Source organism: Cololabis saira, chromosome 5 (assembly GCF_033807715.1).
Source record: "Cololabis saira isolate AMF1-May2022 chromosome 5, fColSai1.1, whole genome shotgun sequence".
Taxonomy (NCBI): domain Eukaryota; kingdom Metazoa; phylum Chordata; class Actinopteri; order Beloniformes; family Belonidae; genus Cololabis; species Cololabis saira.
The window spans coordinates 19,859,911-19,876,089 of NC_084591.1; the positions used below are offsets into that span (position 1 = coordinate 19,859,911).

At 43.1% G+C, this 16,179-nt stretch overlaps 2 protein-coding genes across 4 annotated transcripts in view; both read right to left on the reverse strand.

Annotated features, from left to right (window-relative positions):
• Positions 1-1,773, reverse strand: part of zcchc14 (zinc finger, CCHC domain containing 14) — a 42,435-nt gene extending 40,662 nt beyond the window's left edge. For all 3 annotated transcript variants that reach the window (XM_061721152.1, XM_061721151.1, XM_061721150.1), the window contains exon 1: positions 1,111-1,773. In XM_061721152.1, coding sequence (XP_061577136.1) covers positions 1,111-1,605 — 495 coding nt within the window. In that variant the 5' untranslated portion in view covers positions 1,606-1,773. The remainder of the gene's footprint in view (positions 1-1,110) is intronic.
• Positions 1,774-5,181: 3,408 nt separating this feature from the next.
• The window catches only part of jph3b (junctophilin 3b), an 81,072-nt gene continuing 70,074 nt past the window's right edge, over positions 5,182-16,179 (reverse strand). Inside the window, exon 6 of the mRNA XM_061721153.1 lies at positions 5,182-7,073. Within this exon, the coding sequence (XP_061577137.1) occupies positions 6,993-7,073 (81 nt within the window). The 3' untranslated portion in view covers positions 5,182-6,992. The remainder of the gene's footprint in view (positions 7,074-16,179) is intronic.

Sequence of the window (16,179 nt, forward strand, 5' to 3'; positions counted from 1 at the left end):
GACACACACACACACACACACACACACACGTTTTTTGGTTGTGCTGTGCAACTCTCTGAAAAAAACAAATGTTCTGCTCTTTAAGTGGTTTCTTGGAAGAGTGTGAAAGGTCCCGGTGTGGCACAACAGGTGTTGTGCCAAAAAGTGATTGCCTGCCAGAATCTGATTTCTTCTGATTTGTGGCCGCCGGAGCTCGCACAGCAGCCCGTTGAACGATAGCAATAAAACGTCGGATTTTCAGATTATGAAGCTGAAGAATGAGATCAAGTCATATTTAGGCAGAAACAACTTAAATTAACTGTATTTAGCCTATTGACCAATTTTTGGCAGGTGAAAATGCCTATTTTGTGTTGTAATGGTCATTTAAGAGTTAAAAGCAATCTTGTGAGCTCTAGTGACTTGACCACATTACACCGGTCATGAAATCACGACACTGGCTTCCAGTGAGTCAAAGGATAGAGTTTAAAATCTTACTGCTGGTCTACAAAGCACTGAATGGTGTTGGACCAGAATCCATGCTTGATCTGTTAGTTCCTATGAAGCTCCCAGACCCCTGAGGTTCATCTGGATCTGGTTTGTTGTGCGTCCCAAGAACAAGAACCAAGCAAGGTGAGGCAGCGTTCAGTTATTCTGCTCCTCACCGGTGGAACAAACTTCCTGTAGACCTGAGGTCTGCTCCAACTGTAGATCCTTTAAATCAGGCCTAAAAACATTACTGTTTACTGAAGTGTACTCTTAAATTCAACCTGCTGTACTCTACTGCCCTTATTTTTTTTAACAGCTTGTGCTTTTTATTATTTTACTTCTTTTCTTATTCTTACCTATTTGTTATTATGTCTTGCCGCTTTTAAGGTCAATGTAAAGCATTTTGAATTACCTTGTGTTGAATTGTGCTATATAAATACATTTGCCTTGCCTTGCCTAGTGTTTATATTATGAAGCTCAAGTATGAGATCAAATCATATTTAGGTAGAAACAACGTTTCATTAACTGTATTTGGCCTTCAATCAATTTTTGGCAGGTAAAAAGACCCATTTTCAAGGGAGAAATCAGATTCTGGCATCAGGCAATCACTTTGTGGCACCACACCGGCCCCAGGTGAGCTCTCACCTGCAGGATGCTCTGGATGTGTCCCAGCTGCTGCCTCAGCACCTGCTTCTGGTGGAAGCTGAAGGCGGGGTGGTTGGAGGCCATGGTGAACAGCAGCAGGAACTGCTCCTCCGTGCGCCCGTCGTTCAGCGTCAGCCCGTAGTTGTTGATGACCGTGTCGATGTGCGTGAGGGTCCGGAACAGCACCCCGGCCGCCTCGCGGCTGTCGGAGCCCAGCAGCGCCAGCGACACCAGCAGCTTGCTGCGCACCACCTCGTCTGTCACGTCGGCCAGGCCGGCCAGGTCCGCGGGGTTGTTGGCGCGGATCTCCGCGTCCCGCAGGGAGCGCTGGTCCTTGCGGGCCAGGTCCTCCAGGCACGACCCGAGGAAACGCAGCTCGATGGGCACGCACAGGTCCAGCAGGCCGCACAGGAACCCGGCTCTCTGGGCCGAGGAGAGGCCGGAGAACCAGCGGTACACCGCCTCCCTCTGGACCAGGCTCCGGCTCTCCACCATCCCCGCAGCAGCTCCACCCGCACCCCCGGGCCCCGCACCCCCGGGTCCCGGGACCGAGCTCTCTAGCTGGTAGTACAGGGGCGCCAGAGCGCGGGTGTGCAGCGTGAGGTCTGGACCCGCGGAGCAGCGCGACCTCGCGGCTGCAGCCTCCCGGTTTCTGCCTGAAGTCTGGGAGTCAAAAACCAGCTGTGGATAACATTAACGGCGCTGGCAGCCAGGCTGCCCTCTGATTGGCTGGTGGAGCTGTCCGTCATCCAGGCCTTGGCGCTGATTGGTTCCCTACCTAACTTCTTTTTTTTCTCCTTTTCATAAGTATCTTAGTTGAGTTTACTGGGTCTTTAATGACCTGGCTGCCTGGCTAAATAAATATATGAATAAATATCAAATAAAGCGATAGAATTGTTTTTTTCTCTTTATCGTATAATGTTCACAAAGTGTAATGCAATTCATGTCATGGGTAGTGTATTTTGAAGTTGGTTCTGTCCCTAAACTTCAACTTGAAGTTTTTGAAGTTTAGGGACAGAGCCAGAGCACCATGGAGAAGCTGGGACTGACGGCGGAGCAGCGTGAGATCTGGACCCGCGGAGCAGCGCGACCTCGCGGCTGCAGCCTCCCGGTTTCTGCCTGAAGTCTGGGAGTCAAAAACCAGCTGTGGATAACATTAACAGCGCTGGCAGCCAGGCTGCCCTCTGATTGGCTGGTGGAGCTGTCAGTCATCCAAGCCTTCGCGCTGATTGGTTCCCTACCCAACTTCTTTTTTTTCTCCTTTTCACAAGTATCTTAGTTGAGTTACTGGGTCTTTAATGACCTCCCTGGCTAAATAAATATATGAATAAATATCAAATAAAGCGATAGAATTGTTTTTTTTCTCTTTATAGTATAATGTTCACAAAGTGTAATGCAATTCCTATACTACCAACACGTGGAATTCCTACCGACAGCCATAAAAGAGAGCAAATCCCTAATCTCCTTCAAGTCTGCCCTAAAAAGCCACCTACAGGAGGCTGCTACTTGTAACTGGAAATAATCAAAGCCTCTACTGCACATCCCGCTGTTCCTTCTGATTATTGTTTCTTGTTTTTGTTTTGTTTTCTGCTTTTGTTTTGTATTACCTAGCTTATTTTATTTGTCTCGTCACCTTTTTAGTCTCTCTCGGTGCAAAATAACAGTAATTCCCCCCTTTTCTTTTTTTTACAATCTTCCCTACAAAGTACTGCTTCTTACCTGTATGTCATTCAATGTTATATGAGTTAAAAAAGGTCTCCAATGTAAACAAGTGTAATGCTTTCTTGGAATAATGCCTTTTAGTTGACTTTGTATCAGCGAATCTGTACTGTCATGAAACTGTACCTGATCCTATGCAATTCTTCTAATAAATTCTTCAATCAATCAATCAATCAAATTCATGTCATGTGTAGTGTATTTTGAAGTTGGTTCTGTCCCTAAACTTGAACTTGAAGTTTTTGAAGTTTAGGGACAGAACCAGAGCACCATGGAGCAGCTGGGACGAAAACCAGGAGACGAAAACCAGCTGTGGATAACATTAACAGCGCTGGCAGCCAGGCTGCCCTCTGATTGGCTGGTGGAGCCGTCCGTCATCCAGTTCTCCTCGCTGATTGGTTCGCAGTGATGTCTGCTGCCTTCCTACCCAACTTCTTTTTTTTCTCCTTTTCATAAGTATCTTTGAGTTTACTGGGTATTTAAAGTGCCAGAAACACGCTCAACTGGTGTTTTTTTATGGCTCGTCATCATTATGAAACTTTTTCTTTGCGAAGGACGATGAACGGGTAGGGAAACCACATGTTTGGAGTAATGATGAGTATTTTTGTGTAGTAAACGTGATTGTAAGGCAGAAATATGTGTGTCTGTGTGGGTGATGCGTCACTGCTGGACATGTTTGGAATCTAAACAAAACAAAATCTACACAATCATCTGTAAGAGGGAAAACGCATATGAATCCCTCTATTTTTAAGAAGTTTTTATGTTCTGGTCCTAATCATTTTTAAAAGTAGAGATTGATTGTGCTGAGTAGATGTTTATCAGCTCAATCATGCATGGCAGCTGTTTTCCTTTTATCAGCTCAAGCTGAAAGGTTTCTCTGAACTCTCAACCTTCAAGCAGAATGTAAAAAATCAAAACTGTATTTCAATCCTGATTCAATCTCCTGCATAGAAACGTGAGGCCGACATTGCAGCCTCACTGAACAACACAACAACTGAAACACATCCGCTGCAGCTCTTAAATACTTTAGGAATTAAAAAAAAAACATTAAATGCAAACAGTCTTGATGAGGGGAAATTCTACTTTTTTCTACCGCGGTTGAATTGGTTTGATATTGGATATTGGATATTCGACATTGAAATTCAACACCCATAAAACTTGTGATACATACCACTGATTTTGGTCAAACCACTTGTGATGTGTTCATGGTCATCTAGACTATATATCACAAAACAGTAATTATTTAAAAAATCATATATATGGGCTGATTTAGGGGCTGATTTAAAAATCATATATATGGGCTGATTTAATGTGGTTTAATGAATTCAACACCCATAAAACTTGTGATACATAACACCGATTGTTTTCAAACCACTTGTGATGTGTCCATGGTCATCCTAAACTTCATTAAATCAGCCCATAATATGATTTTATAATAATTACTCTCTTGTGATATATAGTCTAGATGACCATACCAAAATCAGTGGTATGTATCACAAGTTTTATGGGTGTTGAATTCATTAAACCACATTAAATCAGCCCATATATATGATTTTTTAATAATTACTGTTTTGTGATATATAGTCTAGATGACCATGAACACATCACAAGTGGTTTGACCAAAATCAGTGGTATGTATCACAAGTTTTATGGGTGTTGAATTTGAATATCCAATATCCAATATCAAACCAATTCAACCGCGGTCTTTTATCTTACGTTATGTCGTAGTTCATACATTTGTCCAAAGGATGGCGACAGATATCCATGTTGGGACCTGATCAGCAGCTCGCCTGCTGTTGAACGTGGTATTGAACCTCCGGGTTTTAAAAATATGCGCACAATGAAAAAAACATTTGAAATATCTGATATAAACCAGAATTAGTTGTTGCGAATGTATTTACACTTGCTTTCTTCCCTCAACTCACCCAACTTTCTCCACGTTTTTCTTCCTTCCCATTGACAACAAACACTAAGCCCCGCCCATGATGGCAGGCCCCGCCCCTCTGCCCACGAGAAGAATTCAGTTACGGTTGCTATGGAAACTGCACTCCTCCCTCTCAACCGTGCCAACTCCCTCTTTGCATCAAGGGATGCTGCAAAAGTACACACCGACACACACTCAAGGTATAAAAGCACAAACAAAGACAATGGCATTAAAAACACAAGAGGCAAGTGGTTTTCTTTGAAACACTTTCATTATTTTCTCCACACAACTGAAAAACAAAACAGAGTATTAGAAAGAAAGAAAGAAAGAAAGAAAGAAAGAAAGAAAGAAAGAAAGAAAGAAAGAAAGAAAGAAAGAAAGAAAGAAAGAAAGAAAGAAAGAAAGAAAGAAAGAAGAAAGAGAAAGGAAGGAAGGAAGGAAGAAAGAAAGAAAGAAGAGATTAAAACTATAGAGAGAGCTTGGCATGCTGTAGCATGCTGCAGACTAACAGGGTGGCGCACGGCATCAGGCCGATGGCATACAGCAGAGCCTCTTAATCCTGTCTCAGTCTGGGACCCGGAGTGAAATAAAAATCTATCGTTCTGCATCTCAGGCTGCAGGCACCTTAAACTGAGCTGTTGTAATAAGGTGGAGATACACCAGAAATGAGCTTGCAGCCGGGTTTCAGCTCCAAAATCTCCGGGGAGTTGTTACCGATGGTAATGTGCCCGACCATCCTCCTATCTAATCACACGTGCGGAGAAGGATGGGCACACATGTTCACAGGCTCTGATGTGCACACAAACAAACGGGTCGGTCTACCACGAAAAAAAGACATTTTGATAAAAGTATCTGTGACAACACTTTTCAGTCTGAGTGTATCTGAGAGTTGTCACAATCAGCAGAGGAAACGCTAGGGAATGCAAGCAGGTGGTTCAGATCCGGCCTTGGACACTTCTTGTTTTCAAACTATAATGTTGTAACATCACCAAGCTTCACGTGAAGATTTTATTCATTTCTCCAAGAAAAAACAGGCAGGTCTGCAGACATTGCTCCCATCAAAACCTAACATGTCGGATGTGCTTCTGGAGCTTTGCTGTCAGATTCAACACACAACTAATCTATTAGAGTGCATGCATTGTTGTACTGTAATCAATTTGCGCTACAAAAGCAAGGCAGGTGGCAACTATTGTTTATTCTTTTCAGATATCTTGCAAGTACAGTATAAAAGATATTAGGTTTTGAGAGAAGCAACATGAGGCTCTGCCTTTAAAACTGTGTTGGTGGTGCTAAAGATGCATTACTAAAGGTAGCCTCCACTCCGAATACCACATCTTTGCCAAGGATGGTCCGCCTTAAAGCACCACCGACTCAGAGGAAGCTCCATCCTCTGACTGGTGTGTGTGGAGGTGGACGGAGTGGGAGGGAGAGACAGCGAGAGCTGTCAGATGGGACTGTGCGGTGGCTGTATCTTCGTGAGGTACTTTGATAACATTCATGAAGCGCATGAAAGGCCTTCTTGGAGACCACACACACACAAATACAGAAATGGGAAAGCAAAGGAATTTAATACAGATACACATCTGCACTCTTACTTTAAAATATTCTATGCAAACGTGCGGCTCACACTCATTCTCACACCCCGTGTTAGAGGTGGAATGGGAGGAGTCATGCATCAGAGCGAGGAAACGTGTGTGTGTGTGTGTGGACAGAGCACAAGCTCCATCAGTAACAACCCCTGGGCTGGATGGAGGAACTAAAAGGCAGGTGTTTTATATAAAGGAGAGAAGGGTTACAAAATAAAGAATATAGCCATCAACGTATTTCACATGAGAGAAAATGTTATTAAATAAATAATAAGTTAAAAATCTGTTGAAAACTATGATTTTAAGATGAAAAAGTTCATCAGTCCTGTCTGCACACTCGCTGGCCTGAGAGTCAGATGAGTTCAGCCCACTTGGGTTTTGAGGTGAACCATTTAGCTGAAGTCCAGGTTCTGGACCATATCATCCTGCTGTTGTCCAGTGGTTTGGACTGTTTGCTCGTCCTCCTGTCCGCTTCTTTGGGCTGCCCCCCGTCAGCATCTCGTCCATGAAGGGAGGACCAACTTTCCTTCAGACTTCCTTCGGCCTCGGCCTTCTCTCAGCCAGAACGCGAAGGGGCAGCGGATTCGCCCTAATACTCATACGAACATGATACTTGTTGTAGCATAGTTAGGTTGACTCTTAAAGCAGTGCCGTCTTTAAATAAAAAAGTGGATAAACAAAATAGCCACTCCAATGTTGAGCAGAATCACCATGACGACCAGGATGGAGCTGTAGGCCTGCGTGGGAGAGAGAAAAGAGAGACAATAAGGACACACATACGCAGCAAAAGCTCACACACTTCAGGCTGTTTTCATGCATCGGACCAACAGCTCTTAACACTGGCCGGCCTAAAGGAAACAAAGAGGACTGGAGCAACCAAGTACAGGATTTATTGAGCTACCATGTGATGGTGGAAGTACATGTTTTTCATTTGTCCACCACCCACCAGCTGGCCATTATATCACTCCAGCGTTCCTCTCTGGAAATGGAAATGCAACCAGATAAACTACCCATGAAGATATGTTGTCCTTTCATGAGCTCTTCAGGCCCCATAACCCCCAGATAAACCTTTGAACTGCACAGTCCACGTGCAGCCCAGGGCAGATGATGAGACATGCACTCATGGTTTACTACACTTGTGTGCTGGAATATAAGAATGGGTCTAATAACTCCGGCCAGCTGAGACTGTTTGCATTTCTTTGTAACTCTGGTATTATCTCACTGGTTTAATCTCTTCCTTTCAATGAAAACAAAACAAAAAGAGGCAAATTGCATCATAAGCAGTCCAGCATTTGAGGGGGTGTCTTATGAAGAGACATTTAAGCAGATGCCTGCTGACTACTGGGGTCATGTGGGTGAAGCCCAGCCTTTTGGACCACCTGCCGACTCTGGGTAGAGTTGAATAATCACTTTTTTTCCTCATGTAGAATTCATATTTTTGCTGGTGTTAGATGCAATGAATAAATAGATGATTTACCAAAAGAGGATCACCTGCAAATGAACTGTGTGGTTTTAATCAAGCCCAGAATAATTCTAACAAGGGCTGCAGAGGGAGATGGGAAAATATGACTCTGTGCAAAACTATGGACATTTGTTAAGCTACATTAGTACAACATTACTGGGGATGAATCTGCCTGGAGTGGCTGCTAACGATGATTCCGCCGTTCGGCATGGGGATATGTTTATCACATATCTGTCAGAGGTAATCACCAGACTAGAGGTGGATCTCGTTGTCTACGGTTTCCATCACCAGAACCCAGAACCTACGAGGTGTAGGATTTTATTTCTAAGTGCTAAAATGTCTCGATAAACAAGTTAAGTCTAAATCTAAAACAACAAGATTTGACCGAAGTGCACAGATAAAACAAAGTAATATCAATATTAAATGCAAAGCTAAGGATGATCAAATAGGACTGCCATGATTTCTTCGTTTTTTCCATGTCACAAGACGAGCTGCTGCATTTCGAACAGCCTGTAGATGGTGAATAGATGACTGATCAAGACCAATTGAAAAATGCCCTGCTGATTCTGTTATTACATTTTCTTTCTAAGTATAATTATTTCATTTATGCAAGAGCTTCATTTATTATGATTCATATTTTCCATAAATCAGTCATGGAAAATATCAAAAGTAAAGCAATAGGATTTGCATGTAGAAGCGATGGTGCAGCTCTCATTTTTAGGCTCTGAACATGTTTCTGTAATATCTAATTCAGATTTATGTACTTGACATAAACAATGTGTAACATGCTGATTAGCTTAGGAGTTTTAAAGGGTTTCGATAAGCAAAAGCTTCTTGTCTTTGAAGACAGGCAAATAAGCAGTTTTCTCAGATCTAAAGCCCTTGACTTATGGAGCTCATTCAGTAGGATCATTAGTATAGTGTTGCATTAGGGATATTGAACATCAGAGAACCAGTAAATTTGGTTCTGCCCAGGAGGACATCCCTGCTGAAATATGTTCCAGTGTAATGTAGTCACAATCACAAGAAAGAGGCCAGGCAGTTAGTGTGTTTGGAGTGTGTTTCGCTGGTGACATATACAGTTCTACCCAGTTATAATCATTCCTCAATCATTCATGTAAAATTAAACCTTCATGTCTGCTTGTGTTTTGTGACAGATATTTCAGGTATGTATTTCAAAACAATAAACACTTATTTAACACGTCTACAGTAAGAGATGCTAAAGTCTGATTTTACCTCCCCTTTGTTGAAAACAGGGGTTAGAACTATTACAAAATAATCTTGCAATTATCAGTGAAACATTGTAAAAACGTAAACGCACGCCACCCTTTTCCGGGTGAAAACCATGGTCTTGGATTTGGAGGTGCTGATTCTCTTCCCAGAGTATCTCAGGGTCTTGTTCATGAGTGAGGGAACGATGGAGCGTGAGATTGACAGACGGATCGGTGCAGCGTCCGCAGTTATGCGGTTGATGTACCGGACCGTCGTGGTGAAGAAGGAACTAATCCGAAAGGCGAAACTCTCGATTTCCCGGTCAATCTACCCTCCCACCCTCACCTATGGTCGTGAACTTTGACTGAAAGGATAATGTAGGAGCCATTATTTGTCTGCTTATTTCAGTCTGTTTTGTTTATTTACAAGTTGTCACTAGGTGGTAGTTCAGATGGTGGTTTGGGTCCACGTCACTATTGGTGCAATTGGTATTTAGGCGCAGGTGTACTGGGCGGCCAATTAATGCATGGGTGACGGGGAGACCGCAGGTTTTTTTACCGCTCTGTCAGACACCTTTTCTACCAGCCAGAACCATCACAATTATTCAGATCGATCCATAAACAGTTTTGCCATACTATAAACATGCTTTGAAATTAACCGTAACGATAATAAATGGGAACTTCACCCGACAGTGGACGTCGCTGTGGACATTCATTCATTCATTCATCCATCCAGCTGAGCGTGTCAAAAAATAAGTCCCGTCCCGCACCCAGCCGAGTGGCTAATTGTTTGCCAGGATAGTCGCTATAGATAAGATCGCGGATACAAGCGGCCAGGATGAGTTTCCTCCGCAGGGTGGCTGGATGCTCCCTTAGAGATAGGGTGAGGAGCTCGGTCACCCGGGAGGAGCTCGGAGTCGAGCCGCTGCTCCTTCACATTGAGAGGAGTCAGCTGAGGTGGCTTGGGCATCTGTACCGGATCCTCCTGGACGCCTCCCTAGGGAGGTGTTCCAGGCATGTCCCACCGGGAGGAGACCCCGGGGAAGACCCAGGACACGCTGGAGAGACTATTGGCACTTTTCCACTAGTACCTACTCAGCCCAGGCCGGCTCGCCTCCACTCGGTTTTGCACTTCTCCACTAGTGGTCGAGGCGGGTGGAGGTGTGTCGAGTAGATACTTTTTCTGTATCTACTCTGCCAAGGTTCTAAGCGGCTGAGTCGGGCTGTACCTGACGTCATCACACTACAGGCTACCGATTGGTCGGGGGGCGGGGGGACGTCTGAGTCAGGATGTGGACATCAGCGAAAAGAGCGACTCTGACGGCGGCTTCTTGTTCATTTTATTAGACAGGCAACGTCAGCGCAAAAGTCTGTTCTGGTCCAACTCTGAGGTGCAGATGTTCATAAACCTGGTGGCTGAGGAGAGAATTAAAAAGGGATCTTGACGGGCGATAAGGAACGACCAGATCCACCAGGAGCTCTGTCACTTCATAGCTGCTCACGGCTCCCAGCTGACTTTTCAGCAGCGCCGTCTCGGACTCCCCTGGGAAGAGCCGGAGGAAGTGTCTGGGGTGATGGAAGTCTGGGTATCTCTGCTAAGACTGCTGCCCCCTCAACCCTGTCCCAGGTTCAAGCGGATCAAAATAGATGGATGGCTGTAAATATTCAAGAATAAAATCTCCAGTCAAGTATTGCTCCGTCAAGAACTGGTATGTGGTACTGTGAGATCTCAGGCTCGGCACTGAATGCTCTTTCATTTGTTGTGGAGAGTAATTTGTGTTGAAATTTGGTCAAAAAAGTTAAGGTTGAGGCACAGTGATAGTGAGTGTAGTAGCTTGGCTGTACAAAAATATACAGTAACTGTTCATGTTTTTCCTTTGAGTCAAGCACCAAAAGAGTTCTATCGGTATAGTTCACTGTTCTTACTGAGAAACTGAAAAATTGATGACCAAACACTCAAGCCTGATCATTCAACCTCTAAATTTGTCTTGTCAAGACTTCTAATGCAACAAACTTCTATGAACTGGATCAAAGCAAGTTTGAATAATTAGACCACTGAATCAGAGACAGAAGTTTTGCATTGATTTACATTAAAACCCTTGATGCCAAACCCACAACAGAAGCTTGGTGCTGGTAACCTTGATGTTTTTTTGATCCTCATCTGAATTTTCAAGCGCAATCAATAACAATAGTGCCTTTTAATATCTTGAGAAATACTGCATTCCCACAGCCATATCTCTCCCACACAGAGACCTTTTGGAGCTTTTATTTTGTGGCCTAACCAAGAAGGCTTTGGATAAACGGCAGAGCAGCCAAACTGCAGCAGCACGAGTGCAGCAGAGGGGAGGATAAAGCCCACTGGAGTTGGGCAACAGGTTGTGCTTTTTGTTTTTATTGTTTTTTTTTCTTCCATAGAGACCATATTAACTTAGTAAAAGTAGTCAAAGCACCCAACATTGGATGAAAACTGAAATATGAAACACATGCTACGTTATCTTAAACTACATCTGAGAAGTAGACACAAGAGTACAGTGGGATATCTACCAGCTTGGGGGATCTTGGTTACCATTTCTCCTCAGTAAAGTGCCTGTTTCGCAAACAGCCTCACAGCTTTTCACTGCTCATTTCCAGTGCATTTACACTACAGACTGATGTGAATGATGAAGTCCCAGTACCATGCAAATGTGAGCCGCTCACCAAACGGCATATTGAGACTTTAGCAGCGCAAAAGAAACGTTGTGAAAGAGCCGAGACTTTCATCGCTCCACACAGCCAAGTATAAGCGAAGAAAAAATAGGATAAAATATGTTCCCTTTTACAAGTAAGACATCATCTACATAAAACAATTAACTTTTAAATTAACCTCCACCTTGCCAACGCACTACATCACACGAGGCTGTAAATATGGACTCCCGCCGGAGGGTTTTACAGGGATCACAATCATAAATGTACCAAGATAGTGCATGTGTGCATCAAAGAGGGAAGAGAATAACATTAACAGATGCTGTTTATGAACAAACATGTCGTGTCACTAACCTTCACCAAAAGGATTTTTTTTTAAAATGATGTGTATATGTGAGAAAGCTTTTATTTAATTCAGACTTGAAAGCTAATGCAGTATTGAATGATGAAAAGATAAGGTGACTGTTAATGAAGACATACTTTACATGAATACATTGACTCTGTAGTACTGTTCCTTAGCTGTGACTAACCTCTGAGCTGTTAATGACTAATGACTTCAAAAAAAAAAGCTTGGTTTCTCCCCATGTGATGTAGAGACTGAGAGATTTTACAAGTCTGGTGATGTGTTTGACGTTGAAACGCGCTCCAGCCATGATTTGTGGTGTCACTTGCAGAGAATGTGAATTCACAGACAAAAGTAGATGCAAATAAAAGGAGCATCCTCTGTGGGGGGTTCTTCAGTGATCTGCAGATGTTATCCAGTTTGGCTATGATGGGCTTCTGCTTAGGAGCAATGGGCATCGATCAGCTCCATTGGCACATCTGAATGCGTTCTCACTCATGAATTACAGGAGGGGGGGGGGGGGGGGGCACTTGTTCCAATTTTCATTCAATAATTCAAAATTTCAAGAAAACGCCAGTTCGATTTGTTGTGGAGTCTGTCAGTGGTGCGTCTGTTTGTCTGGCAGGATGGCCCATCCAGGGCAGGAAGCACTTGTTGGTTATTTGTCGAGGAAGCAGCATCAGTTTGAGCACTTTAGCGCGTGAACACAGCTTCTGCACAAACACGTTCTTCACTGCAACTTCACATTGAGGGCACTTAGGCAACCGATGACATCTGAATGCCGTGTCACACATGCAGTCGTGGTGTTGCAAATGTGCAACCTTGTCCTCTTTAACCCCTGTCAACCTCCCACCCCCCCTTTTTTTTCTTGACTTCTGTGTGTTCTGTCTGAATTTTCTCCAGCAGCTGAATGAACTGGTTGCATCACAGTATTGACAACACGCCCGAGCTGCAGCATGAACAAAGGTTCCTGGTGCAGCCAATCAGCAACAGGGATGTTATTTCTCATACAGTCATGTACCGTATCCTTTACATTAATATTCTACCTGGTGAGACTCAGAGCTCCGTCATTGGTCACATTCAGCACTTTCCTTCTTTACAGATTTAGTCTCTCCTGTTCCAAACACCTTGACACCAATATTTCAATTCTCTCAGTGATCCCTCAAATGAAAACAAGAATCAGAGAAGTGCAGTATCTTTGATGCTGTCATCCAGCATCCAAGTAATATGGAAAGTTAGAGGCAGTTCTTCATAATTTACTACATGAGGAGACTTTATCCAACTTATTTTTGTTGTCAGAACATAATATGTCGGCCACGTCTGTAATACAATATTTCCAAAATTCACCTTCAATGAAAGCCAAGAGCTAACTTTCATTACAGATTCTTTATTTGTAAAAAATATTTTACTTAACGCTTAAGTTTAAAGACAATTTTAGCAGTTTTTCTACCTTTTTCCACTATGACAAGTTTGTTGTATAGTGTTGTATAGTTGTATTGTTAGCATAGTTGAAAAGATCATTCTCTAGATGTTGCAAAAAATGTAAAATTGCTTTTGAACTTGAACTCAAGGGGAAATGTTTAGATGTCCACTCATAACTAGAAACATGCCATTCCATCTATGAAGTGCAGACAGTCTCCTCCCCTGGTATCAGAGAGAAGTGTCTTCTTTTGCCTATAGATTCATTAATGAAATGCTTTTATTGATGGATTTTATTGTGCTTATTTTTCTCTCGTATGAGGATGTTGACTTTGGCCTGTCGTCATACACTTTTAAAAAAAGGTGCTCTGTAGAACTTGTTTTTCTGTGTTTTAAAGATTTGCTTAGTGAAATAATTTCATTATTAAGCTTGGGCCTTCAAGTTGTAAAATCTGCACATCTGCAGGGGGGTTAATACGGATCCTTGTCCTTGTGTGCGAGCAGATGATGGTAATATTCAAGATGCATTTATCTAAGAGCCTCCTGTCTGTTTCCAGATCAACGCCTTTGTTTAAATGTTATTTTATGTCTGGCTTCTCTCGCTGTTTTTACCATTGCGTAGGTTATTGTTGTTGTGGACAGTGACGGGTCGTCTGGGGAACCATCTCTGTGTAAATGTGTACCACTGGGATGCACGGCGGCTCACGCCTGTGTTCAGTGATGACTAGGTGATGCCTTTGGCTGGACACAGAGGCGCAGCGCTACTTTGGCTCGAAGGCTTATACTAGGAAACTGTGTTTTAAAAAAAAATAAGAATAACAAGAAAGCTAACGTCAGCTTTGCTGTTTCTATGTAATAATGGAAACTTCCAGCAGGACAGCATGGAAGAACAAAGTTTCCCCGACTGATTGCTTGAAGATGTTTGTGTGTGTGTATAGCTGCACATCTGTGTGCTGGAGCAGTCCCAGCTCTCATTCCCATGGTGCTCCCTGTTTATCTATGTGAATGTGCATGTGAGCGATAGTATCTCTATATACTGTGAACCTGTTTTACACAAATCTCACTTGCTTCTCTGCAGCAGCCCCCCTCTACACCACCACCACCACCACCATCGCTGACACACGCGATTGGCCGTCATTGAAGCAAGGCATACACTGTTCCCTAGCAACACAGCGCCGGTTAACCAATAGGGGGCTTTTCCATTCTGCTGTTACTAAGGTGCAGAGAGGACCGCTGGGGTTCTCTCTGCGCCTGTATCTGAGCACCGTGTGTGTGTGTGTGTGTGTGTGTGTTTGAGCTTCTTGTTTAAACGTAGCAGGTAGCAGCCGCCTTCAGACACAGTGTCAGTGAACTGCAACAGAAGCTGAATCTGGTGGTTTACGCACAAGCGAAGCACAGTGAGCGTGTTACACAGAACTAGAGAGGGTTCCAGATGCACCGAGTGGATGTCTGCAGTGAGCAGTGTGTGGTTTGCACATGCTGCCGCTTTCCCTGTTGCTTTCATTAACTAATGCTGCGACCAGATTACCACCCAGGATTAGAGCGGTCATCCACCAGCCAGAGTCGAAACAGAGCCAGAAAAAAATCATATTAGAGTGGAGTAATCCCGCCTGCTTGCTCAGGGCACAAAAAAGGAAAACTAAACAACATAAAAAAATCTTTCTTTATTTGGGAAGGTTAAACTCGCTGCTTCTCCCTCAGGATTATCTTAATATGTGGGATAACACTGTGTTATGTCACCGGGAATGGGATGTATCCTCATAACAGTGTGTAACAAATCCTTTTAGGCAAATCAATGTGTGGCAGTGACATGACAGATATAACAACCGCACCGCACAGCAGCTGTCCAGTTATTAAGCCGCACTGACTTGCAAAGTAACTAAATGTAAAGCTGCAATAATCAATACTCTTAACAATTGATCCATTGGCCGAGTAAAATAGGTCACTCATGATTAACCCACTCCAGCTTGAAAATGTAAAAATGTCACATGCCAATACTTGGATTTTTCCATGTCTCTTTCTCTCTCTTTGTAAAGCCTACAAAAGCAAAGAGCTGCGATCAACTGTTTCAGATCAAAGGTACATAAGAAACGCTGTGTCCGGCTTTATTGAAATGTATTTAATTAATTATTGTATTTATTTATGTTACACTGGGAAATCGCGACTGGTGGATCCCAAGTTAAATTATAAACCTGCAAATAACAGCAGAGGTTTTATAAAACGGATGGACACGATCACTGTGACATCGGGCTAGGAGTTTGTACTCTTGTGTTTTAAAGCCTTCAGATCAACCATTAATTGCAAAAGAGCAGTAGATTTGGCTGAAAATATTACAAACACACATGCAAACCAAAAGAATAGAAGAGGACGCAGCTCTTGTCTCACTCTTATTAATGATCCATCTTCATAATCAATGTCTTCCAAAAAATAATTAAAAAACATATAAAATCAAGCAATACATTTAACTTTTTTTTTTTACTCCAAATGGGACCATAATGCTTTTTAAATTAAAATGTGAAGGTAACAAATACTTGACAGAGGTCACAAGTGAATGAGAGGTGAGAGGATTTTAAACGAACCGCAGGTTGATGCTCGTTTTCGCTTTATAAGGTGTAGAGGAGACAGATGTTAGAATTCAGGCTACAGTTTCCAACCTGCCCAGCATAAACGTTATGATGTCAGCAGAACACAGAGCCAGATGTTTTGCCTACAGCCGAGGCTAAATA